This window comes from Protopterus annectens, chromosome 1.part2 (assembly GCF_019279795.1).
Source record: "Protopterus annectens isolate FY-2018-M chromosome 1.part2, PAN1.0, whole genome shotgun sequence".
Classification (NCBI taxonomy): Eukaryota; Metazoa; Chordata; order Ceratodontiformes; family Protopteridae; genus Protopterus; species Protopterus annectens.
Window position 1 is genome coordinate 1,000,582,346 of NC_056727.1, and position 27,500 is coordinate 1,000,609,845.

General features: G+C 40.1%; 1 protein-coding gene across 1 annotated transcript in view; it reads right to left on the reverse strand.

Annotated features, from left to right (window-relative positions):
* Nucleotides 1–27,500, reverse strand: part of COL9A2 (collagen type IX alpha 2 chain) — a 447,350-nt gene that overhangs the window by 179,568 nt on the left and 240,282 nt on the right. The window contains exons 16-17 of the mRNA XM_044059964.1: nucleotides 10,388–10,441; nucleotides 8,596–8,649 (exon numbers count right to left, since the gene is read on the reverse strand). Of these exons, the coding sequence (XP_043915899.1) occupies nucleotides 8,596–8,649; nucleotides 10,388–10,441 (108 nt within the window). The remainder of the gene's footprint in view (nucleotides 1–8,595; nucleotides 8,650–10,387; nucleotides 10,442–27,500) is intronic.

Sequence of the window (27,500 nt, forward strand, 5' to 3'; positions counted from 1 at the left end):
AAAGCAATGCATTTCTTCAGAAAAAGAAAAAAAAACATAATTTCAAAGACAATTGCAGTGTAATTTGTTATTTTTTAAATTATGGTGCAATGACTAACAAGCTATAAACAGGTGCTATAATTCTACCTAATCTTTTATATAACAATTTCTCTTTAGGGCATAAATTATAGTGAGTCTTTTCAAAATGGAAATAACAGCTACATTGCTTGTTATTTGTTGGCTTTCTGTTTTTTTTCTTTTTCTTTATTGCAAAATCATTATTTTAGAATAATTGGTTCACATCACTTTTTATTAGCAGTAAACTAATCTGATAGTTGCTAATAATTAATAATGGTGTTATTAAGGTTCTTTGATTCTTATAAAAAAATCTTCATTTACTCTATAGAGAAGAGGACAACTAGCTACTAATAGTAAAGCACACAATATTAGAGTAATTTAATCACTCATCCTCTCATACTTGTGTTATCTGGTTCATGGCATGTAGCAGTCACAGCCAGCCAAGCAATCAAGTATAAAAGAGAATATCATGGAGGGCTAAATTCAGGAAGTTAGTTCCCTAATGAAGGAGCACTGAAAGGTTAAGACCTGCAAATGCAAACTGACAGAGGAACCATCTAGAGCTAACCTTTGGATTTCATCTTGAGGAAGTACCTGTTTCTAAAGTTGAAAGTGGGGCCTGAAAGTTCACTGTAGCTTTGGACTTTCTTTGGAGTCTGGGAGGCCTGTATACTGGGACCTTGTTTTTATCAGGCAGACTGAACCTAGAAAGGCTGAATGGACTGAGCACTGTTAGGAAAGTACGGACTGTTTGGTTTTGATATTGTAGAGTTAACTAGGCTAATATTATGGCAGAGCCACAGTGATGGTGAACAGGAAGGCTGACCTGGGCACAGACTGGTAAGATGCATGACTGGCACTGTCAATCACTTGTAGGTGACTGGGAGCAGATGCAGTTCTGGAACTCGTTTAAGCAGCCACAGTGTAAAACTGTGGCCACCGAAATGATCTTCTAAGGATTTTTTTTTCTGGCTTGAGTTGCCTGAGGTGTCAGTTGGGAGACTGTCTAGGTTTTCAGCAGATCTAGTCCACAGCTATGTGCCATGACACAGATAATACAGAATAATATGATGACGTTAGTATCACACCTAAGCTATGAAGAGCAGCGCATGGGTTGGAATTGCTCTGAATTAGATGTCACCATACCCACACAGGTTAGGGAGTAGTCAAGGCATAGTTGTCATCACTTGAACAGGAGGGGGAGAAGTACAGTGACAGGGGACTGCATGCTATCATATGGAGTGGGTTCGGTGGAGGTGAACACACTCTCAGGGAGGCTACAAAGAATAAGGATCACAACCTCTACAGGTGGAGTGTTGCTGCCATGATGTGACCATTGTTGATACACACTATATTGTCTTGTGATGTCTGGACTTGATACAACCCACAGTAGGAAAAGAAAAGAATTAAAGCACCTGTGGGTGCAGCTTAATGAGGCATCTCATGTGCTGAACAGAAGGCCAGGTACTGCCCATGACATGGATAATGTCAAGCCTGGGGCAGGAGGAGTACAAAGTGTGTACACACAGGTGAAACTGATACAATTTTTAAAAAAGATGTTTTTTGTATGAGGTGGGATGGCCTGCACTCAAACCCTTCCACAGTCATGGTATGTATAACCTGCAGAAAGAAACCTGTTGTCTGCGCCATGTGTTTTTAAGAGGTAAATATGAAAGCATTTGCCACTAACAAACTTATCAACAGTGTGCGCTCCCTGTCACTATAGCCCATATCAAAGTGTAGCTGGTGCATACCTTCCCACATGCCATTGAACACCTTCACTATCTTCACAACGCTGTGAGTAGTAGCATCTGTGCCTGGATCAGTGACCTGCACATCTCCCATTTAACTAGCAGTGAAGTAGCTATAACAGGGACATTGCTGGAGTCAAGAGAATGTCTATCCCCTATGGTGCTTATGTGCACCTCAATGGCAATGCACACATCTGATACTCTGTGGACTAGGTCAGAGGTGAACCATGTGAGGAACTCTCAGGAACAAAATGTCTGTCATGTACTGGTGAGGATATATGCTTACTTTATACTTTTATAGAGGTCTTTATAATGGTGGCTGTGGATGACCAGTCCCCCTGCAGTGCCACTGTGTCATCAGACTGTGCCATGTGTTATCAACAGCCACAGTGCCCTGCTAGTATCATCTCTTCATCCTGTATTGCTGAACCTTCCAGAAGTGGAACTTATGAAACCATGAGTTTATGAAACCAACACACCTGATACACTTGTAATAGGTGACTCTATCGTCAGGCACACTGACGTCCCGCTCACCATGCTGAACAAGGAGAAGGTCACGGTGAGCTGCCTGTCAGGCGCTGGGATTCGCCACATAACACAAGCACTCGGGTCACTCCAAGGCAAGTACAAATATGACTCAGTCATTGTCCATACTGGTGTGAATGACCTGAGACGTACCTCCCTGGACTACATGAAAAGAGACATAGAGGAGCTCTCTGAGCATGTAGCCCAGGCCAGTATGACCCTGACCTTGAGTAGCATCTAACCCTCACCAAGAATGATGCCACAATATGAAGACAAGATGATCAATTTCAACAATTGGCTTAAGTATTGGTGTCATTCAAAGGGGATCCAATGTCTGTCAGCCTGGGATGACATGCTTGACAAGCCACGATGCTTCGCTAGGGATGGCTTGCACCTGTCACCCCTGGGCTTTCGGATATTGGCAAAGGCTCTTGCTACCTCCATAGTGCCTTTTTTAGGCAAGGCTCAAAAGACAAACCCACCTCCATAGGTATCACAAGGGATAAGAAACTAAGAGTAATGCTACTCAATGCCAGAAGTCTAAACCTCAAGATGCACACACTCAAAACTCTCCTTAGCATGGAGAACATCAATATCTGTGCAGTAACAGAAACCTGGTTCAAGGCTCCCGAGTGCACCACAGCACTACCAGGTTATATCTCATACCATGCTTTTTGGCCCCAAAACTTGGACCGAACCACAGAAGGAGGGGGAGTATCAATATTCGTCAAAGATACCCACACTTCCAGGTTGGTGGCACAGCAAGAAGCATCAGAGACTATCCATGTGCAACTAACAGTGGGTAAAACTGCCTTCCAGTTTATAGCCAGCTACAGACCACCCTCCCAAACCCAGAAACCCCACTCGGCCTTCCTGAGAACACTGGAAAATATGAAGGTCTCTCCAAACACCATTATATTGGGCGACTTCAACTACCCAAACATAGACTGGGAGCATTACACTAGCTCCAACACCCTAGCCCAAAGGTTCCTAGAATTTATAAACTCAAATGATATGGAACAACTTGTTACCACTCCCACAAGAGGGGAAAACATACTGGACCTGATCATCACCAACATGGGGACTCTATGCTCCAGACCAGAAGTGTATCCCTCACTGGTAAGATCAGACCATAAACTAATCTCACTGGATATTCACATCCCGACTTCACCCCCTGCCCTGAAAACCACAGTGAAAAACTTCTCTAAAGTAAATTTCACACTCCTCAAAACTGAGGTGGAATCCTTCAAAGCCCCCGGGCCTGTGGAAAATACAGCCCAGACCACAGAATCCTTTATAAACGCATTCTATGAACACCTTCAGGAATGCATGGATCATGCAATCCCAAATAAAACCAAGACCCAATCCTCCAAAGGCAGACGTCCTGTCTGGTGGACCCCAGCCATAAACAAACTATACAATAAGAGGAGGAAGCTACTACATGATAGAGCAAAATCCCAAAAGGAAGGCATCTCTGATCAGTATTAGCAAAAAACTACGGGCACTCATAAAATCATCTAAGGCCAGCTTCGAGAGAAAAATTGCACAGGACACTAAGGATAATCACAAGGCTTTCTTTAGTTATGTTAGGAACCTGGGTGGGAATTCCCAGATATGCTCAGAATTAGTCCAAAATGACAAAAAATACACCGAGCCCACAGACATTGCCAACATCCTAGCTGACAGGTTCAGTGCAAACTTCTCCCCCCTCCCCACCAAAAGGGCAAATATCTATCCCAACAGAGTGCTGCCCCCCTGACATCTCAGATGCTCAGGTAAGAGCCCTCTCCAAAGCAAAAAACACAGCATCAATGGGACCAGATGGTGTCCCGGGCTGCATCCTACATGAACTCCAAGAAGAGCTAAACCCAAACATAAAACTACTGTTCAATCTTAGCCTTACTACAGGATATGTACCCAAAGAGTGGCGTACAGCAACAGTGGTCCCTCTCCACAAAGGTGGTGCCTCAACGGATCCTGGAAACTATCGCCCCATAAGCCTGACTAGCTTGGTCTGCAAAGCTATGGAAAGGATCATCATGGACCTCATAAATAAAGATATTGGGGACCTACAGACACTGGATCCTACCCAGTTTGGCTTTGTTAAGGGCAGATCCTGCCTCTTAAACCTGGTCAATTTCTTTGAAACAGTCACCAAGGCCATTGACGAGGGGAAGGTGGTCCACACAGCCTACCTGGACCTCGCAACAGCCTTCAATACAATACCCCACTCGGGCATTATAGATAAGCTCACCAGCTTAAATATAAACCCCTATGTCACTAGATGGGTTGCAAACTGGCTCAAGGACAGAACCCACATGGTTAGAATTGCTGGAGTCATGTCAGACTCCAAACCAGTTACAAGTGGCGTCCCACAAGGCTCAGTCCTGGGACCTCTCTTGTTCGGTATATATTTCTCGGTGGTACAGGCCAACACAGAAGGACTGTGGCTGACCAAGTTCGCAGATGACTGCAAACTGGGCACCATAATCAACTCTCCAGCTGACACAAGCATCCTCCAAAAGGGCCTCATAGAAACAGACAACTGGTGCCAGAGCCATGGCCTCAAGCTAAATGCAAAAAGTGTATAGTCATCCCCTTTGGCAAAAACAAAGTGCCCACAAATTACCACATAGGTGGTAATCCATTAAGTACAGAAGAAGTCATTAGGGACCTGGGGACCCAAGTTGATAGCAATCTCTCATTTGACAACCACGTGGCCAAAGTGGTTAGAAAAACATTTTATATAGCCCACATAATCATGAAGGGATTCACATCTAGATCAGGGGAGGTCATTGTGCCTCTTTACTCATCCCTCATCAGGCCCATAATTGAGTACAATGCCCCTTTTGGGATGTACCTTACCAGACACCTGCAGCAACTGGAAAGACCCCAAAAGTACCTCACCAAGAGGATCAAAGGGCTCAAACAGATGCCATATGCTGCCCGGTTAAAGAAACTCCAGCTCTACTCAGTGGCATACCGCCTGCTCAGAGGCGATCTGTGCCTGACGTATAAAGCCATGTCCAACCCAAATTAATGGACATGCTGCACCTCAGAAAATCCAAATCCCATTGAGCTACGCTCGAGACTTGAACCTCAGCACTGAAATAAATAGGACATGCTGGAGGGACAGATTCATAACCCAGAGGCTCCCTTCACTCTGGAATAAAATCCCAGTCCAGGTTAGGCAGAGTCCCACATTGACTCTCTTCAAGAGGAATCTTGATGAGTGGATGGGAGATCATAGGTTTACCCCGGCTATCACTTCTGTGTCACTGTTAGACAGAGGCACAGTATACTAACCTCAAAAAAAGGCATAGCAAAATTAATTTAAAATGGGTGGCGAAAGCCAAGCATACTCTGGCTAGGCTTATAAATGCCCTAGGGCAGATAGCCTAGTATGAACCTATGAACCTATGAACCTATATATTGACAAACATTCAAAGGAAAGATGTGCAGATTGGCCTTGTTAATCCTTAACATGGTATATGCAGAATGGTGTGCTACTGTGTACTCTAGTGGACATTACTAACCTGGTGTTTCCCTTACTTGCACACATGTGTTTGCCACCATCCCAGCTTCCACATCCAAGCCACACTCATGTATAAGGGGCTGCTTCCATGACTGATGAGCAACACCAAAAAGACCTGGACCTCACTGAGCTTGTAGATGGCCCACCTTTGTGCTTTGCAATTTTGTAAGGACTGTATTGTCAGTAACCTTCTGTTATAGAGTTTTGTTATGTCTTTGCACAGTATGGGCATCCTGTATCAGTCCCTGACATCTTTGATTACAATAATGCCTTCCTGCAGTACATTTGCCCAGGAGGTTCCCATCATGTGAGCAGATGACCTGCAGTAGCACTTCATTTCCCTGGCAAGTAAATTTTTGAGGCACTGGCTCCCTAATGTGGCCATGCCCATACCAGTAAACTTTTACTACCCCTTATGCACAGCCTTGTCTCCACATTTATGACTGGTACTTATGCCTCAGCATATGGCTGTATATCCCCATATCCTTCCTGGCATGTCCTCCTCATAGATTCCTATGTGTTCAGTATGAATCCTATCAGTCATGGGTAAACATGACTGTTCCAATGCCATTGTCATGAGTTTCCAGTTGCAGATACACCACATCATCTGCCTCACTCTCCCTGAAATATACCACAGAGTTTGTTGTGGTCACTGTGGTACTCTGACACATTGGACTCTGCCCTTAACTTTACGAAGACGCACGTCTGCAAAGTTTTTAGTCAAATTTCAAAGTTGCACAATTGTGAATAGTGTTGCACAAAATTGTGCAGACACATCATATCATACTAGCAAAGGGTAGTTAATAAAGTGATTACGCTAATAAACCAAGTTAGCACCACTACATGCGTGAAACATTGCTAGTCCACAATGTGCTACCATTATATGTTGGCAAGTGCAGTGCACATCAAGGTAAAAATGAAGCATGTGAACTCTATGCTCATCAGTATGACAAGTGCACCTGTGTAGCACAGTGCTGCATCATTTTATTCCTTAAGTGAACCTGACTGAGTGACAATGGCTACTTTAGGAACGGGAGATGAATGGCTTATGTATGACTTGTAAGGAAGAGCAGGATTTTTCTGTTCATCCTGCATAGGAGCTTTAGGGAGTACCTAATGGGTCATTATACTGTCCCTTTGAAGTAAATGGATTCTTGACCTGTGCTGGCAGGAATGTTGATAGATGCCAGGGGCATTACTCATTGTGGTAAGCAATGTAGGCAGTGCCATCCAGATCTGCCTTACTAATTGGAGGCAGAAGTTGAGAAGGAGAAGCCACACATACACTGCAAATACTTTGTTTTCTTCTCTTGCATTATCTTTCGCTATCTGAAGTGTTGTACATGTAGAAGTAACGGTATATACTTTGTTTTCCATGGGAGAAGAAGCAACAACCTAACATGTCTGGCTGCGGCAGAAGCATGGCTCCAGCTAGTAAACTGCGATTGTGTTCTTTGGCAGCCCAAAGCACAGCTGCACTTGTGTTTTTCTTTTTTTTTTTTTGCATGCAAGTGTGATGACTTTTTCCCATTCTGAAGTCGTTCTGCAGCTCTAACACTGGAAAATGAGTATGTGCTTATGCATGTTTGTGTGTGACAGACATATTTTACCCATTGCTAACTCTGGAGCTGTTTTCATCCAGGACAGTGCCAGTCTGTGTTGCTAGTTCTGACCGTCTGGTACTGGAAGTGCTTGTACCACTTGAAAGACAGACTTTAAAATCAGCTATCTGGGACACACAGATATAGTTAGAAGTTATGAAAATATAAATACATATATAGATAGATTGATATATGCACAAAAATATGAAGCTTAATTAACCTTTTCTCAATCTTTCTATCTGCCCATAATCCAGAGATTAAACTGAAACAATGCAAGTGATGGAGTATAATTCCCTATCCTATCCACTCCTTGGACATTTGTCACCCCTTCTAAAGACCACCATGTACTTCAGGCTAGGCAGTCCCACAACCTTGATCTAGCCATGGTGTTCTTGATATATTCAGAGCCACACCCCTACACCCATTCTGCCATGGGAACGAGGAAGTGGAAGAGACCCTACTGTACCTTCAACTGCCCTTGACTAACTAAGGAATACAAATATGGTCATTTCTAGTCTAAGTGGTGCATCCCATTTGATAAGTGAAACTTTTAAATTTTATGGAAAGGAATGTGTAATCCTAGAGTTTAAGCTGACAGCAAGTAAAAGTAAACACCATATGTAAAGTAATTTTCTTGAATTATGGTTTGAATATCAGCTGAAGTGGGAGTTGTTATGCTTAAAATGGTAGATACCCAAGAGTTTCTCAGTTTTGCCTTTCACATCCAGTGGTAAAGCAATACTGTCTGTCAGTGGGGAAGAACTGTGAGGAGAGTGGACTGCCACCAAAGCTGGACAACGGTTCTTACTGTATAGTAGCTTGTATTACAAAGCAGCACTATAAAACCAGTTCTCTGACAGTTTTCTATTATTTGATGAGAGCACAGGTACAGTATTTCTGGCTATGTATGCAGATGTATTTTCCTGGAAATAGATATCTCCTATTGCAGATGAAAATCTAATCAAATGCTGAGGTGGAGACTGCAATCTTCATGACATACAAACATTTAATTCTCTGAACTTTCTTTCTTAACAATTACTTTAGAAAACCTTTCCAAATAAAACACTTGAAGTGTGATTAATCTAGCTTAACTTCGCCATCCTCAGCGGTATACTTGCACACTTACATTTTCTCCTTTGGGACCGACAGCACCATGAGGGCCTTGTATTCCCATAGCACCCTAAAAGAAAAACAAGTATGGTGTCAAAACAAATCACATTCTAGTCAGATTATCCCATAACCTTTGTATCACTTTAAATGTCTCCATAGGATCTGCAAGTTATTTTAATGCAAACATTTAATTTCTTTCATTAACTAAATGAGCCAGATTCAGTGATATCAAGCCTAAGCTGAAAGTATAAATACAATTATACATAAGACTAAAGCAATCAAAATCATTCACTAAGGTCACACTCCTAAGGAAACCCACAGCAAGTAAACTAAAAATTCAGATTTTTTGCAAATCAATATAGCTCTGTCCCACTTCAGTGCTTTGGAAAGGAAGCAACGGAGAAAAGGAAGATCTCCATTGCTCCTTTTTTTTTTTTCATTTTAAATAAAGATGAAATTTGGACACTTTAGAGTTAAGAAAGAGACAGGATGGAAAAAATATAAGGAAAATAAATCAGGTACATTTCTTTAGTTTTGAAAGCTGATTTTCCTAGTATTTTCTCCATGCTCTCTCTCTCTCTCTCTTGTACCTCTGGACTGTCGGGATTTCTAATTTTATTATTATTATTTTTTATGGTGAAGAAAACTTAAAAAGTTATAGCATATAGTAATGGAAAAAAGTCTGGGTGACTGGACTTTTTTCATTGGTATATGCTCGCTTTACAATGGGCACGCTGTTTGGGCTGACCAATCAGTATGCTTGTTTTTGAATGTTAATGGCCAGTCATTGTATATTGCTCACTATTAACCTGCTTTCAGAAAATGTAGCATTCTGCAATGTTTACTTTTATACTACTTTCAAAAAATGTAGTATTTTATAGTACTCACTATTACACTGCTTTCAGAAAAAGTACTATTCTGAAATGCTCATTATTATGCTGCTTTTAGAAAATGTATGCTCACTATCAGAATTCTTTCAGAAAATGTAGCATTCTATAATGCGCACTATTATACCGCCTTCAGAAAATGTACTATTATGTAATGCTCACTATTACACTGCTTTCAGAAAATGTACTGTTCTGTAATGCTCATTATTACATTGCTTTCTGAAAATGTACTATTCTATAATGCTCACTATTACTTTCTACAATATATAGAAGGACTGAGACATCATTTCAATGCTCCAGAAACAGGCTTAATCTTTGTCTACCAAGTACTATGTGTTGACATTTCTGTGTCCCATGTACACTTCATATGTCTTTTTATATATATAAAATAAAATTATTTTTAACAAGTATTTAAGAAGTATGATTTTATTATGTAATAAGTATAGTTATGTATAATTATAGTATTAGTAATAATTTTTGAATTATTAAAATACATATAATATAATTTTTGTATATTAAAATATGTGCATATTTGTGTCTTTGGTGCAAAGTTTCAATTACCATATTTTAGACCACATCTCCAATCTCTGTAAATCTGTTTGCACATCTGTTGAACATGCTTTATAAGACATTCTGATGGGATAGGGTCACATGTAAAAACCTGCATCTTGCTCATACAACAAAATGAGTAAGTCAGAGTTATTATAGTAGAAATCATAAGTAGCCACGTTTTGTATTATATTTTAAAATAATCACCAGCAGCCCATGAAGCCATGTAAGAGTTTTTAAAAGATAAAGTCGCTCTTCATCATTTATCACATGCCCTGTTTGAATCTGACCAATGTGTAAAGGAGGGGTTATGTACAGTCCTAGCAAGATAAAAAAAATAAATACAGTAAAAGTCAGTGTATCGTTACTTACAACATCTCCCTTCGTACCAGAACCTCCAGGTGGACCCCTGGGACCTTCTTCACCCTTTAAAGAGAAATAAGAAAATGGCGATTGTTATTGTTGACCATGGAAGTCAGAAGTACAGCAAGACATGATCCCTGCTTAACATTAGAACATGTCATAAGGGTTATAGGCAGCTGTATTTTTTTTCAAATGCACTCATATTCATCATACAGTACAAAGAAAGGATAAATATCATGACAAAACATAGTCAAGGTTTTTCTTGTATATATTTATATCAACTTAATCTCAAGGGTTTGGATCTTATAGCAGTAAGAAACAATACCTATGTACTATATGCACACAATAATCTTTGAGATAGAGGTTTGTTTACAAAAGATGATGAATAAGGAAAAAGTGAAAACATTAATATGGTCATTATTATAATAAATAAATAAATACATAAATAATAGGTTTTACACATGTATAGGTTAGACAGAAAATGTAGAAATCACGTGTCGTATGGCATTAGGATAATCGTGACAAAATAGAAATTATTGTTCTATTCCTTGTTTTATAGCACTGACATGGCCCTACAGAGTCATATTAGCTGTGCTCAAACAAAATGGTTCCACAATTAGAGTATTAAACAATTTTGCAGTATTTTGAACAGAAAAAAGTGTATAGCTTTATCGCATACCTGCACATTTACACTGCTTTACATAAGCCCCCTCTATAACACCTTCCACCTGTACATTGCAGGGCAGGAAAGAAACTTTGTCAGTGAATTAGAAGTAAGCTATACCCCCCCCCCCCCCCCCCCCCCGCTTACCACCACATATTCTATTTAGGACACTCTTGGTGTACTTCATACATTTTATCCATGACATGGTTCTTTACAGTTGAAGGAATAGTTAATCCTGTACTTCACAGAAGAAATCTATCTTGTGCAAATAGAAATCCTCCCTAAGCCCAGTAGCATTTCAGGAATCCATGCAGTTTATAATAAACTGGTCAGCCCATTTTGTGCATTTCCATTACTTAAGAACAAATGATATCTGCTTTCAGATCCTCCTGGAAGTCATTTAAATGATCTGTACTTGCAAACATGTTGTTCATGACCAGATTTTTTTTTTATTTTACTTTTTTTTGACTGGATAAGCCTACCCTGAGAATTGTCTACTTAAGTGACTTTCTCAGAGTCATACAGGAGCCAACAATCTTACCTCTCACTTCTGCTCTATATCTAGCTAAAAGTGACATCCTAAAATAAAACCATAATATCTGTTATATACTCATTTCAGTGCCTTATTTACAATTTGAAGATAATGCTACCCAGTTTGGGTCAAATATATTGAAATATATAGTACAATAAACCAACTTGCTCGCTGCTTCATTGCTACTATCCAACATATGGATCATAAATTGTAACACTGGATGCTAGCAGCATCTCCACCTTTAACACAGTAAATACTGATTGAACCTCAGGACACCCAATACCAATAACCCTCTTGGATGCAAGGTCTGCCTGTGGTTTGTTTTTCTTAGGTTGTGAATAAACTTCCTTAGCTGACAAACCATACTCAGTTCTCAACTCACTTAACCCTTATTGTCTCTTTCATTTTGCACACATATTTTAGTTGTAACTACATCTGCCTTCATTCCTTCAGTTGATAAAATGCACTTCAGAAATGTCACTTCCAGTTTTTCAGATTCACACATCTATATTAGGAGTAATGCCCGATGCTTAACCTTAGCCTATCACTCTGCCTGTCCTGCCATCATGATTCATTTGTGTTCATTGATACACAAGGATATCATCCATATGTCAGGTTATGTTTTCCAGCCCACCAGTCACCTTTACACAGTAGTGTTCTGAAAATGCTCAGAAGCAGTAGTTGATCAAATAGGCTGGATAATGAGAAAGTATTTCTCAAAAGGCACAATATTGCTGTGCATTTTGCTGACTCCTACATCAGTGGAAGTTGTTAAAAATCATCCTAAGTTGGCATTACGCTTTGCCGAAACAGATCACTAAATAACATGCCTTGAGTTGGATAAGTTAAAAACAAAATGTATATTTTTTCTGTACACCACCTCAGTAAGCTTTATCTGATCCACTCAAATGCATAGTAAGCTATTTTTTCATAGGCACAACAGCTATTCCAGGTTACCAATTTGTAGGTTCTTTCATTTTTCCTTATGGCTCCCATTATGTTCCATTCATTTGGCTTCGTATTACACCATTGGCAGAACAGCTCTACAGAGAGTTTTAAGTGAGAATGGTGTTCCTCTGACTTGAGCTTAACAGCTATATGGCTGCTGTACTACATCTAAGTCACTGTAAGGTTTTGGCTACTTTTGTTTTACTTCTTTGATATCCACACTGTTTAGCCTCTGTGTCATTTGCACTTTGGTTATAGCTAGCTCGCCCAACACAGCTACATTCAGATCTTTTACTTCATTTGTATTTTTGTAGTAGATTTCTTACCTTTATGTAGCATTCTTCTGGCTATGGTAACCACTGTTAGTAAAACTCAGCCTAGTAACCTCAAAGGTTTGTGTTATTCAGCTAGACCTTCTGCATTATCATTTTCTGTAATGTTACAGTACATTTCTTCTATAATGTAGTATTCAAATGTCTGCCCAAGTGCAAATTCTGAAGTACCCTCTCACTTTCCTGGCATGAAGATCAACAGCCCACAGTTTGTTACCAGCTTCTGTGGTGTTTAAGAACAAGCTTTTTCCCCTCTGATCTCACAGACTACGTTTTCCTGTCTGACATGCCTTGCCAGAATAACCTCTTTTTCCATATATATGGCATGAAGCATCTTTGGTCTGGAACTATGACTTATCATATGAAGGTTACTTGACACACTTTTGGTACATATCTTTTTGTGCCATTTGCATTCCCAGAGTTGCATTGGTATATTTTCATTGTCATGGCTATACTTCTGGGTATTCTTGGTTGATACTGCATAAAAACACTCCTTTTGCTGCACTGACCACATTACCACAAATATCTGCTTGCTGTCATAGGTTCATAGGTGTGTACTAGGCTAATGGCCCTGGAGCCTTTACAAGCCTAGCTCATAGGATTACCCTGGCATCGTGCCACCTGACGTTAGTTCCCAGTGCCCCTGTCGAGTAGGGGCACTGGAGTGATCCTTAGGGTGAATTTTCTATTTCCCATCCACACATCAAGATTTCTCTTGAAGAGGGCCAGTGAGGTGCTCTGCTTGACATGTATGGGAAGTCTATTCCAGAGCTTGGGCAGTCCCTGGGTTATGAACCTGTCCCTCCAGCATGTTCTGTTGATTGTGGTAATGAGGCTGAGGTCTCTGGAGCGTGTGGTGCTGAGGGATTGGGATTTCTTTAGATGTAGCATTTCTAACAGAGCTGGGTCAGACATGGCTTTGTAAGTCAAGCAGAGATCGTCTCTAAGTAGGCGATATGAGACAAAGAATAGTTGGAGTTTTTTGAGTCTGTCCATACAGGACAAGTATTTAAGGCCTAGGATTGTCTTTGTGATGTACTTTTGTGGCCTCTCCAGTTGTTGCAGGTGTCTGGTGAGGTGCATGCCAAATGGGGCATTGTACTCGATGATTGGCCTAATGAGGGAAGAGTAGAGGGAGACAATGACCTCTTTCTTCCTGGATGCAAAACCCTTAGTAATGAGATGTGCCACATAGAAGGACTTTCTGACCACAGTGGCAATGCGGTGGTCAAAAGAGAGGTTGCTGTCAACCTTTGTTCCCAGATCTCTTATAACTCCTTCTGTATTCAGTGGACTACCATTGATGTGGTAATTCATGGGAACCAGGTTTTTCCCAAAGGGGGTGATGACACATTTTTTTGGGATTGAGCTTAAGGCCATGGTTCTGACACCAGTTGTTGGTCTCAGTGAGGCCTTTCTGTAGGATGTCAACATCGCCTGGAGAGTTAATAATGGATCCCAACTTGCAATCGTCTGCAAACTTTGTCAGCCAGAGACCCTTCGTGTTGGCCTGGACTTCAGAGAAGTAGATACCAAACAGGAGAGGACCCAGGACCGAACCCTGTGGAACTCCACTCGTGACTGGTTGGCAGTCTGAGTTGGAGTCAGCTACTTTCACACTGCACATTCTATCTGTGAGCCAGCTTGCAGCCCACCTAGTGATATAGAGGTTGATGCCTAGCTTAGTGAGTTTTTCTATGATTCCTGAGTGGGGAATGGTATCAAAGGCCTTGGCCAGATCAAGGTAGGCTGTATGAACCACCATGCCTTCATCCACAACTCTGGTGACTGACTCAAAGAAGTCGACCAAGTTGAGCAGGCATGATCTACCCTTCACAAAACCAAACGGTGTGGGATCCAGAGTTTGGAGATTCCCCTCCATCCTTGTTTATTAGGTCCATGATGATGTGTTCCATAGCCTTGCATGTCAGACTCATCAGGCTAATGGGGCAATAGTTCCCGGGGTCTGTAGTCACTCCTTCTTTGTGGAGATGGATGACTGTAGCAGTGCGCCATTCAGTAGGGACAAAGCCTGAGGTGAGGCTGTGATTGAACAGGGCACATGGGTGAGGTGCCAGTTCACTCTGTAATTCATGTAGAGCACAGCCAGGGATATTGTCAGGTCCCATATAAGCTGCATTCTTGGCCTTGGGCAGTGCTGTTTTAACCTGTGCAGCAGTAATACTGGGTGCCTGGCAATCTACTGGTATTGTGATTGGTCCTCTGGGGGGAAGAGAGGGGTAAAGTTGGCACTGAATCTGTCAGCCAGTATATTGGCAATATCTGTTGTCTCTGTATAGGAGTTACCATTGTGCAGTAGCTCAGAGCAAATCTGGGTATTGCCATGGAGATTCTTTACATAACTATAGAAAGCCTTGTGGTTGTCTTTACTATCTGCTACAATTCTGTTTTCATAGCTAGCTTTGGAGGATTTTATGAACGATCACAACTTTTTGTTGAGGCTTGTAAGGGAGTTTTTCCAGTCTTGCGACTTCACCTTATTCTGCATCAGTTTCCTCCTTCTGTTGTAGAGTTTGTTTATGGCAGGGGACCAGCAGATTGGCTTCCTTTTTATGGAGAAGAATGTCTCGGTTCTATTGGGTATGGCGAGATCCGTGCAATTCGTACAGTGCATTGCTGTATGATTTGGCGGTCATGCAACTATTCTCCATTTGCATGCGTGTCGTGAAGTTAGCCACCTCTGTTTTTGGGAGCCCAAAGTTAGCTTTGGAGAAGTTTTTCATATCACTTTATTTACTCCATTTACCTCACCACATTTATAGATTGTTCAAATATAACTTATAATCTCTCAAAGTTATATCCTTCAAACTAACACCTACCAGGTCTCTGACTGTATAATGCTCCACACTCACAGTTTTCAGTTTACAATAGCAATTACAAAAAAATCTACACATTCTGTCATTTTATGCTCTCTGATTAAACCTACCTTTCCATAAATCACATTTTTCTTGAGGAAAAAAAATCTTACTGAAGCAATGTCTTACAATGAAATATTATTTCTTTGCCCCATATCTAAGGTCTGACAAAACAACATTTCTTTGGCCTCATCCTCTATATTGCAAAACAATGGGCCAAATTAAGAAAGGTTAGTGCAAGGTGTACATGACATGCACTTCATGGTAACATTTCCACATTCAAAGACAGACCTACCACAGTGCTTTAGCATTAAGACATGCAAAACCACAGTGGGCTATCTCTGCAGCTGTGTTAAATGCTAACAAGGTATTTCAGAGTGGGGTATATGCTAATTAGGCATGGGTTCTCCCACAGAACTGTCTGCTGTAAGGCATTTACTCAGCAAAGCAATTCAGAGCATATATCAACAGTGTAAGTTAACATAACCATTACTGGCTGTCCATGTTAATGAACATGGCCAGAAGTTCATGTTAGTCCATCAATGTACAGGTAACTGCCATGGAGTTTAGTGGACAGGTAGTGTTGGGGTGTGTGTGTGTGTGGGGGGGGGGGGCTGCATAGTGGGTTGCAGTAAGGGGGTTAGTCAGGGGGCTGAGGTAGGTTTGCCCGTGTGTGTGTGTGTGTGTGTGTGTGTGTGTGTGTGTGTGTGTGTGTGTGTGTGTGTGTGTGTGTGTGTGTGTGTGTGTGTGTGTGTGTGTGTGAATGACGTGTGGGGCTGCCTGTGTTACAGTGATCTATGGGCTGCCAGCATTAACTACAGTATAATGGATACAGTGCCATTTTACCGCAGTCCATAATATCAGCTCTTTCTGAATCCCACAGTATATGTTTATCTGGTTTTCCCAGGGCAAAGCAATAAAGTCACTTGTAAACTGAAACTACTCAAATCTGCTTATCCATTCTTCCCATTCCTGCGGTTTGATGAAAATGTCACCTCTTGCATATTTCTGCCAGCAGCCACTTCAGCTGCTTTATTTTCTTATGTCATTGACTACCTTTCACTTCTGACACCGTGCCACATCATATATAATTTTACAAACTAGTTACACAACTACAATACTTCTATCAACCCCTTTATATCATATCATTGACTACCTTTCACTTCTGACACCGTGCCACATTATATATCATTTTACAAACTAGTTACACAACTACAATACTTCTATCAACCCCTTTATATCGTATCATTGACTACCTTTCACTTCTGGCACCGTGCCAGATTATATATAATTTTACAAACTAGTTACACAACTACAATACTTCTATCAACCCCTTTTTTTTACACTTTAAACAAAAGAGATGCCTATAGCTTCATGGCATGCCTGCTTGGAGACACACACACACACACACACACACACAAACACACACACACACACACACACACACACACACACACACACTCACTTGTGCACATGTGCAGATGCACAAGATACATATATACACACACACACACACACACACACACACACACACACACACACACACACACACACACACACACACACACACAAACACACACACACAGGGTCACGGTGCTTTATGACACTCTCATGCCTAATATATTCTGCCTATACAGGAAGTTCACTATGTGAGGTTGCATTATGTTTAGGTTACACCACTTTTTTGAGGAAATCCATCTGGAAGGTACAGACAGTAACATACCTCTCAACTGTCCAGATTTTCACAGAAAGTCCAGGTTTTAATGCCATATATTGGTCAGTTCCTCATAAAATTTGTGTTTTTCTAGTAGTCACTGATGATTGAAATTATTAAATAATTACATGCATTTGAGATTCAGACTTCATAGTCTTCAGAAAATGAACTCTAACACCAATCCTGTTATTCTAGCAACTTAAGTTTATAAAAGCTGTCCCTATTTTTGGACCTTTGTCCCCATATTATTTTCAGGTTTGAGCAATTGTTTTGCACTAAGAGGTTGACAGGTATGAACAGCACAGTACTGAAACTCTGGATATGGTGTCTTCTTATCTTGGTATCCGGAGAGTTAAAGATGAAAGTATGGCATTTGTTAAGTCACACAAAGAGCATAGGAAATGAAGAAGAGTTTTATGATTCATACAGTTAGACATGGAAAGGAAGACAACACATTCTGCCTGAAACAAAGCTGCTTAAAGGGCCTGTCATAAACCTCATGTGTTTCAGTGCATTTGTAATGAAACATATAAAGCCGGGGACTCCTTTTTGAACTTTGTAATACATTTATTGTACCTTGGATATAAATGGAGGCCAGAGAAGTACACTAGAGCCATTCAGATGAAAAAAAAAACTCTGCTTGAACAATGTTTCTGTATGTTATTAGCAAAATATTATTGGCTGAAGGAACTTCTCTGTGGAGTCTGCTCGTCTTCCTGGTGTTTGTGTTGGTTTTGTCTGGGTACTTTCCCCCCACATTCCAAAGATATATAGTAGGTGGATTGGACACTAAATTGGCTATAGGTGTGAGTGCACATGTGTGGGGGGATATGGAAGAAAAGCCCCAGCAGGATTGGTCAGCAGGCACTGTGGACATTGACATTAGGTGACAGTGACTGTCGATGTGGCACCCCAACCCCTTCTGCAAAAAATGGGGGAAAAGGGAGATAACGGATGGACGGATTAGCAGGGTATGTCCTTAAACAATTATCTTATATGAAAGTTGTTGATTTGAGAAGGTACTGCACATTTTAAGTGAGGTAGGCTACTGCAGCTTTTTATCAAAAAATGTAGACTTGGTACAAGATCCTGCTATGTACCTAGGTTGGCATAAAGGTTCCACATGCTAGCATTATGGACAACATTACAAGGCTTTGGGATATCATAATGCAGTTCTGACAGTTTTTTTTGCAAGTATTTCCCACTCACAGTGTACAACATCAGAGAATTGTGAATAATAGTAACAAAGTCTCATCTGTTTACCGGTAGTGTAAAGACAGCAGATGGCAGAATATTCATATGTCTATTGTGTGGGCATAATCATGAATCACATTTTGTTGCATAGTCCTTATGTGCAGAGGCTGTGAGAGTTCAACACAACTCCAGGTAAAAGTTCTCAGTCATTTAGGAAAGCATTTCTTTTTCTCTATCTTTCTCTATGAGATGTTCCTCCATCTGTCACCATCAGTATAACTGATGACCAAATAAAGAAATTAGCAACAGGCATATAATCACAATATAGTCAAAATGACTTAAAATACATTTTTATATTCTCCATATATCTGTTCATTTAACAATTTTTTTAGCATATGATCTTTGTTCCTACAGATTGTTCTCCTGTTATCCGGCTTATATTACACTACTACATACAAATATGTACCCTTTCTCTCAGTACTTCCCAAGGAAAGGGCAGTATATTATGAGAATGCAGTGACAACAGACTTGGGTTTCATTTTACACCTACATTTTATTTATTTACACAGCAGCTTACTATCAAGATACAGTGAGCAAGTAACATGTAATTTGGCATTATCTGCTGTTTTGTGAAAATAACAGTCAGGACAATAAATAATTGCTCACGTGGACAGTAGAGAAGTGCCACCCTGAAGTATACATCAGTGCATAGTACAGGCCCGAACGAGGACAATGTGCAGAATAATTTAGCATTAGGTAGGCAGAAAGCAAGGTAAGTGAAGGGTAAATGTGTGTGAAAGTGCTCAACTGCAAAATGGGAGCTTGGGCAGTTAATAACTGTATAAGTAAATATTTGAAAACTAGTGAACAGCTATGTACTAAACCATGTTTTGCCTCCCTAGCATATTGGAAATAACTGCTCTTGGTGTTGAAATTCTTTAGTCTTTGCTGGGTAAAAATCTTACTGCCTGCAACCTGTAGAATGTATAAGATCCTTTCTCTTAGTTCTGATAATTAGAGAAGATGAGAAACTATATAGTAAATGCCAGCTTGGAGACCACTTTTGACACAAGGGACACTTTAGTCCTAATGCTCACTCAGTTTCTGTGGAAGTCTCTGTATTTTTCTGCACATCATGGCTTGTAGGTCAGAGATTCACCTGGCCAAGGCCATGGCCACTAAAATAAGGTTTTCAAGGAAAAAAGATCTATGTGCCACTGAGGAGTTAGGCTGAACGAGTAGAAGAATTAACTTTTCCAACATAAATTAAGATATCAAGGTCCAGAAAGAGGTTTTCTGTATGGTTTTATGTGTAGGACCCACTTAAAGAAAATCTTTACTATAGAGTGAGCCAAGAGATATGGAACAATGTGGCAGCAAACTACAATGGCAGAAAGAAGCACTTTATTGGAGGCACAGGGCAGACATTCTCCAAACAGATCCACTAGGTATGTCAGTACCTCTTGTTGCATGGCTGTGGTTGGGAGGATATATCTTGGACAGAGACAGAAGCCCTCGCAAGTACAGCAGGTGCAAATGGCCAAAAACATCCAAATTCAAACAAAAGAGCCAGCACCAAGTGTTGTAGCAGAAAGAATTTAATTTAACATAGTATGATACCGTTTTCGCCACACTTGCCTTCCTCAGTGAATAACAATGCTATGAACACAAAATGCTTATATAATAATTGAAGTAACACTTCCTATTAAGTCATTTCCTCCAGTATAATCAATTAGCATAAATATAATTAATTAACCAACATAAATATATAAAACATGATTATAAATAATCATTTAAGCCTGGTGAGAACCGGCCACCTAATTTAACAATCCAATATTTTTCTTTGATGTTCAAAATAGAATGCCAGCCTAATTTGTTAGATCTGTCTCCCTGTATCTTATCTATCACAGTGAAATGAAACTGGGCAGTGGGGTGAACAGCATCAAAGAAATGTTAAACTTTCTGATGGGGGGGACTTTACTAACACCCATTCGAGGAGAAAAAGACCTAGATCTATCCTTAAGAAGATGGCCACACAGCCCAGTAGTACATCTAGGGACGAGTCATCAGCTACTGACACAGATAATCCCAACACACAGGCCTCACCATTACCCAAGAAACCTAGAAACATTGACCACCCTTTAGAGTTAGTAGGCATAGGGGTGGGAGGAAACACAAACGCAGGTACAATAGAGGGACTTCTCCAAACATTGCTAACACAATAGAGTATGATTACAACATTCATAACATTTCCTCTGTTCAGTTAACTGACAACCAAAAGAAATTGCTCAATAAAGGTCTTAATTATGTCCCTGTTTTTTTCATTGATGAAAATATAATTGTGAATGATGTTCTTGATTTTTGTCGTAGATTAAATCTTAAAATGCTTTTTGGTTCCAGCGAATCCTCTCAAAGATATACAGAATTTAGTTTTGGAAAATCTGGATTCGTGCCTCCCATGAATAAATTTGTTGGTGTCTTTCAGCAGGCGGTTCTCAAAGATCTTCATTTCAGGTTATGTGATTCCACTATGTTGCATCATAATCTTACAGTTGGGAAACAACAGGCTCTTACTAAACTCCAAAATAATGCTAACATTGTAATCATTCCCATGGATAAGGGTGGAGCTGTTGTTACAATGAACACAGATTATTATCTGGCAGATGGAAATGGTCAATTGTCCAGCCCTCAGCATTACATGCACATGCCCATAGAACCTACACCCAATTTCAAGAAGGAGATAGACACATTTTTTGAATTTAGCAGTTGAGGAAGGTATCATACAGGAGTCCATGTTGCGCCAAACTTATGGTGCAGGACCCACAAAAACAAATTATATATCTTTTGCCAAAAATACACAAAAGTTTGGATAAACCTCCGGGAAGACCTATTGTATCTGTCATAAAATCTTTGACAGAAACATTCTCTGATTTTTTGACACATTATCTCAAACCTTTACTCAAACATGTACGAGCATGCATCCAGGGCACCACTGAATTCCTTAGGATTATATCAGAAACACAATTGAAACCAACATGACTACTGTGTACATTGGATGTCAAGGCACTTTATACTAACATTTCCCATTCGGCAGGGTTATTAGCACTTCAATATTGGTTGGAGAAGGCTAATCTGTACTCTTCTGGTTTCAACACCTTATTATTCTGTATGGCCGAACATGTGTTATCTAAGAATGTTTTTTATTTCAATGGGGAATGTTATTGGCAAACTAGAGGCACAGCAATGGGGGCTTCATTTGCCCCTATTTATGCTGATATGTTTATGGGGTACCTTGAGGAACACCTGATATATGACATCACACATAATTTATACATCAATGAGATGGACAGCTGGAGGAGGTACCTTGATGATTGTTGGATGGTATGGCATGCCGACCAACAATATCTGGCTGAGTTTGTTCAATATTTAAATGAAAACAAATGGGGTACTGAATTTATACTGAATTTTGACATGCATTGTATGAATTTTTTGGATGCCATGGTGACATGATGGGTCTCTCACCACCAAGGTGTATAGGAAATATCCCCAGTATAACAACCTGTTATATGCCACCAGTCTGTACCCACACCATACCATACGTAACATACCGAAATCTCAGTTTTTGCGTATTAGGAGGATTTGTTCTGAAAAGGATGAATTTGTCACCTTTCAACAGGACATGACACACAGGTTTCAGGTCAGGGGCTATCAACAACGGGACATTCAAGCTGCTAGCCAGTGGGCATCTGCTCATGATAGGCCACAGTTACTCACATATAAAGATAGGACTCATACAGGGGAATCACAACCAATTCGATTTATAACGACTTATGGCAGCAATATTAATCTTATCAGGAATGTAGTGTCCAAACACTGGAATATCCTAATGGTGAATAAAGAATTGAATCGGGCACTGGGGAATCAGTGTCTATTTTTGTATCGTAGAGGCAAATCACTGGGATCACATTTTGCACATTATAAGAAGCATGGTAGTGGATTGTTCATGCATCATCAACTGACTATTACAGGGGACAAACTTTTGGGGTCATTTCCATGTGGTCATTGTACCTTCTATAAATATATATATATATATATAAATCCAAACAATTCACAAGCAAAAACTCAGGCAGGGTTTATGATATACAATGTTTTGGAAACTGGGGATCAGACTGGGTGGTATATCTGGCTACCTGTACCTGCTCAACCTTCTATGTTGCACAAACATCTCGTCCCCTATGGATTTGGATGTCAGAACATTATAGTGACATCCGTAACAAACGGCTAAGTAATGCCCTATATAGACACAATACTATAAACTTCACTGCCCAGTTTTGTTTCACTGTGATAGATAAGATACAGGGAGACAGTTCTAACAAATTAGGCTGGCATTCTATTTTGAACACCAAAGAAAAATATTGGATTGTTAAATTGGGTGGCCTGTTCTCACCGGGCTTAAATGATCATTTATAATCATGTTTTATATATCTATGTTAATTAATTAATTACATTTATGCTAACTGATTATACTAGAGGAAATGACTTAATAGGAAGTGTTGCTTTAATTATTATATAAGCATTTTGTATTCATAGCATTGTTATTCATCGAGGAAGGTAAGTGTGCCAAAACTGGAATTATGCTATGTTAAATTAAATTCTTTCTGCTGCAACACTTGGTGCAGGATATACCTTGGCTCACACCATAAGGAGAATGTTTTCCATGTAGTCTTTTGTAGCACATGCAGCACATACTATGACATAGTGGTTTAAGAGGATCAGGACTGCATCAGTGAAGCTGATAAATTCAACCTCTCAAAGCTGGGCTAGACCAGTGATCTTTCTTCTTTTGTCAGTTAGGCACAGATTTCTGAGCATTACACCAGTCCGTGCAGCAGTTTGGACTAAAAGAAAGAGCCATGGTTTTCTTGGCCATAGCAGGGACACAGGTGTGAGTCTTGCCCCATCCATTGTTGATTTTTGCAGCTCTTTGAGGAGTAAAGGTACTGGTTTACAGCTATAAAACAGCTACTCCATCAGGGGCCGGAGAATGTATTCACTGCTCATTCTTCGCTGCATGGGTACCTGATGCAAACACTATCAAAATGCTGCCCAAGTAGTGTCATCTAAGAAAAAAACACATACAAAACCACAGATATGTTTTCACTGAAATTAATCTTTATAAATAAGCAGCACACACCTCAAAATATAGCCCTTTCTTTCTGTTCTTCATCAATTCACTATATTCATCTTAAATCCTCTCTATCTACCAATGCCTCCTACCCCTATTTAAATTATTGTAAAGAAGTATCTAGTAACTGCTTCTGACATTATCTGGTATAGCCCCTATCCTGAGCTAGGTATATCCCATTGTAACTATGCCCATAGCTACTCCTCGATACAGGCAATAACGATATGACAGGCACATCTTAAAGCATATTGTTCACTTTACTGGCCATTTGGGTAAGCCTGCTGATTGTATCTTTCTTGACCACTGTTTGGATTTCTGAACTCAATTCCTTTATTTGTTCAAAGATAACCCCATTTAGATTTGACGGTGTGGGGTTGACAATGTATTGTCCTAACCCCTTTAGATTTGACGGTGTGGGGTTGACAATGTATTGTCCTAAACCCTTTAGATTTGATGGTGTGGGGTTGACAATGTATTGTCCTGAAGGCCAGGATTGCTGAAATGTATACTTTTTTGCTATGTCTATCTAGACTCTTCTTTCTTTATTGTTATGGACCACAATGAGTCCTGGAGTCAGCTTTGTTTCTCTGGTGGTATTCATGTAGACTACTGTTGGATTTGTTATAGGGTTCTTATAAAAATACTGCCAACAATGCTCAACAGTATAGAATCTGTATGAGTTCTTAGGAGTTGGGTACTGAGAGGCAGAATCTAAGAAGGACAGATTAAAGGTGTTCTCAAAGGCTTGGAAAACCCAGAGGCAGTCTCAGGGAGGTCCAACTATCTTTCATTAAACTCCAAGACCTACTTGCTTAAAGGTACTATATTCTCACTGAAGGAGACCCTTCCTTATTAGAGCAAAATTCACTACTTCATCTATGACAACACCAAGGGAAGAAGATATCAATGTAAAGTACTGGAAGCTCTCCTCATCCAGTTAACAATCCAAGGAGTCAGGAGAGGAAGAGTCTTTATTAACATTTTATGGAGGAGCAGTTCCTGACAGCTGGACTGTCTTTGCATTTACTGCTGTCATATCATAACATAGTTCTCAGTAAACCTAACTAGTATGTTTGAGGTACCTGTTGAAAAACTTATCTGATGGTGCAGTATGAATTAGCTGAGGCTGGACATCCAGCACTGGTCCTAAGAATTGTAAACCTTCTTCAAGGTCTTTTTCACTTTACTACAAACTTGGACAGTATCCTGAACTATGCTGTCATACTCAGACTACAAATGGTAAATAAAGATAAGGATGCAGTAAGTATAGAAAATACAGAAAGAAAGGTGAACAAGACAATGCCTCACTGAGTCTTAAACCCTAAGGCTTTGGAAGGACTGATGGAATTACTAAAACCTCCTATTACCTGCCCACAGAAGACTAAGTAATAAGTCTTAGTCCCCCACACCCTTTTACCCCCAAGTCGTTTTCCTTTCCTAAGGGATGCTTTCTTTGTAACAGCAGCAGAGTCCCACAACAAGGAAACAAGCATCGTTTATGCCAATGCTTACAACTTTTTGTGCTGAAGGAAGTATATCAAGTTTGTAGACCCCTAATAGACTGTTTTTCTTGAAAGTTGGACAAAGCTCAAAGGGTAAGGTGCTGTTTCTTTTTCTGAAACAAGACACTGTGTTAGTCTTTTAATATAATTTACCTTACAGAGGTACAGTTATTAGCTATCTTACCAGGAACATTATGTTTATCAATTTATGAGGCGGGAGGACAACCTTCTAACCTATTGGCAATTGAGGAGTGTGATACTCTGCATCCCAAATTAGAACATGCAGGTGCCCGTGTACTTATTCAGTTCTTACTTGAAAACATTAATTGATAAGCTAAGCTTAACTAAGAGGGGAAAATGTATTCCATAGGAATGGGAATATTTGAGATGTAAAGTTATCAAATTTCACAATGCACATCATGGACCGCATACATCTGCTATCCACACATTCCAAATACAGATATTTTAGACTTTATTAGCTAAACAGAGAAATAATAATTCAAAATAAAAAGACTCTCAGTTAGGTGCATACCTCTCAGCTGCCTAGATTTTCTCAGAATGTCACAATTTTTATCTCGTATTTTTGGTCTGCTCCTCATAAAACGTGATTTTCTGGCAAATCACTGAGGACTGAAGTCATTATATAATGACAGACATTTAAGTCACAGACTTCATATCCTTCAGAAAATGTATGCTAACACAAAGTCTGTTATTCTATTAACTTTCTAAGTTTATAAGAGCAATATCTAAAATCTGTTCTTGCTATGGTACCTTTGTCCCCCTATTATTTTTGGCTATGTATGGTGTTACCTGTAAGGGAAAAAAAATAAATGGATTTACAAATGGTTATTTCTCGTGGCAACAAATAAATAAAAATGGCATGGGCTACTGTTCTTTTTAAACATATGCCAGCCAATCCTTTGGACTAGGGGCAGGGACCGGGTGTACAGTAGGGACATCCAAAAGTTTTGAGAGTCAGACCAAAAGACATCCATCCATCAATGACTGATTCTTATGGGCAAGGAATTATATACTGTAACAATGACTCCTATGAAGAATACTATGTATTCGGGTCTATATTAGAGCATCGAAGTTTCAAAACTTCGAATGTTCTAATATTGACCCCTATTCAGCAAAAGCTGAAAATATCGAAGAACAGAAAAACTATTTTTTTCCTAGGGAAAGAATTCGGTTGTCCATTTCTGTTGCTTCAGTATTTTCAGCGCTGTGGTGGAAAGTTATGGGTCGGGTTCTGGTAAGTGTGTGATTGAGTGCGGGTTAGGTTAGTTAGGGTTAGGGTGCGGGTTAGGAATGTGTGCGATTGTGTGAACATGAGGGTTAGGGCAGGTTAGGTGAGTTAGGGTTAGGGCGCGGGTTAGGTATGTGTGCGATTGTGTGGACATAAGGGTGAGGGCGGGTTAGTTGAGTTAGGGTTAGGGGGCGGGTAAGGTAAGTGTGCGATTGTGTGGACGTGAGGGTTAGGGTGGGGTAGGTGAGTTAGGGTTAGGGCGCGGGTGAGGTGAGTGTACGATAGCGACGGACCTTAGGGTTAGGGTTTGGGTTAAGGTAAGTGGATAGTTAGTGGTGTGTGTGTGTGTATAGTTTAGTGTAGCGTTAGGTGTAAGATTTTAGGTGTATGTGTGTGGATTGCTATTTGTTTGGTGTGCTTGTGTTGTGTGTATGTGTTTTGGAGCAGTGAAATTTTTCCCTAGGAAAAACTTCGCTGTTCTGTATGTTCAATGTTTTCAGCTTTCGCTGAATAGGGGTCGATATTAGAACATTCGAAGTTCTGAAACTTCGATGTTCTAATATAGACTCATGTATTTTCCACGTCAATGAATTCAGCTATAACTATGGCCCATGTCTGGGTTAATAAAAACAATATCATGATTCAGCAGGAAATTTCTTTTTCCACAAATTATATAAACCCTTCCCAAAATTAAAACATATCAAATTTATGCTTGACATCTAAAACTGTAGACTATGTGGAAGCTTGTTTATGGCATTTTCCATGTACAGGAGGACTCCTCAGAAGGAACCTCAGCTTCATACCTGTACAGACAGAACTGTGGATCTAAAAGCTTAGTCCCAATAAAAAATATAGCTACTTGTTGCCAAGCATTGATGTAGCCCTTATATTAGATAATTAAGGTTTATTTCATCACATATCTCACA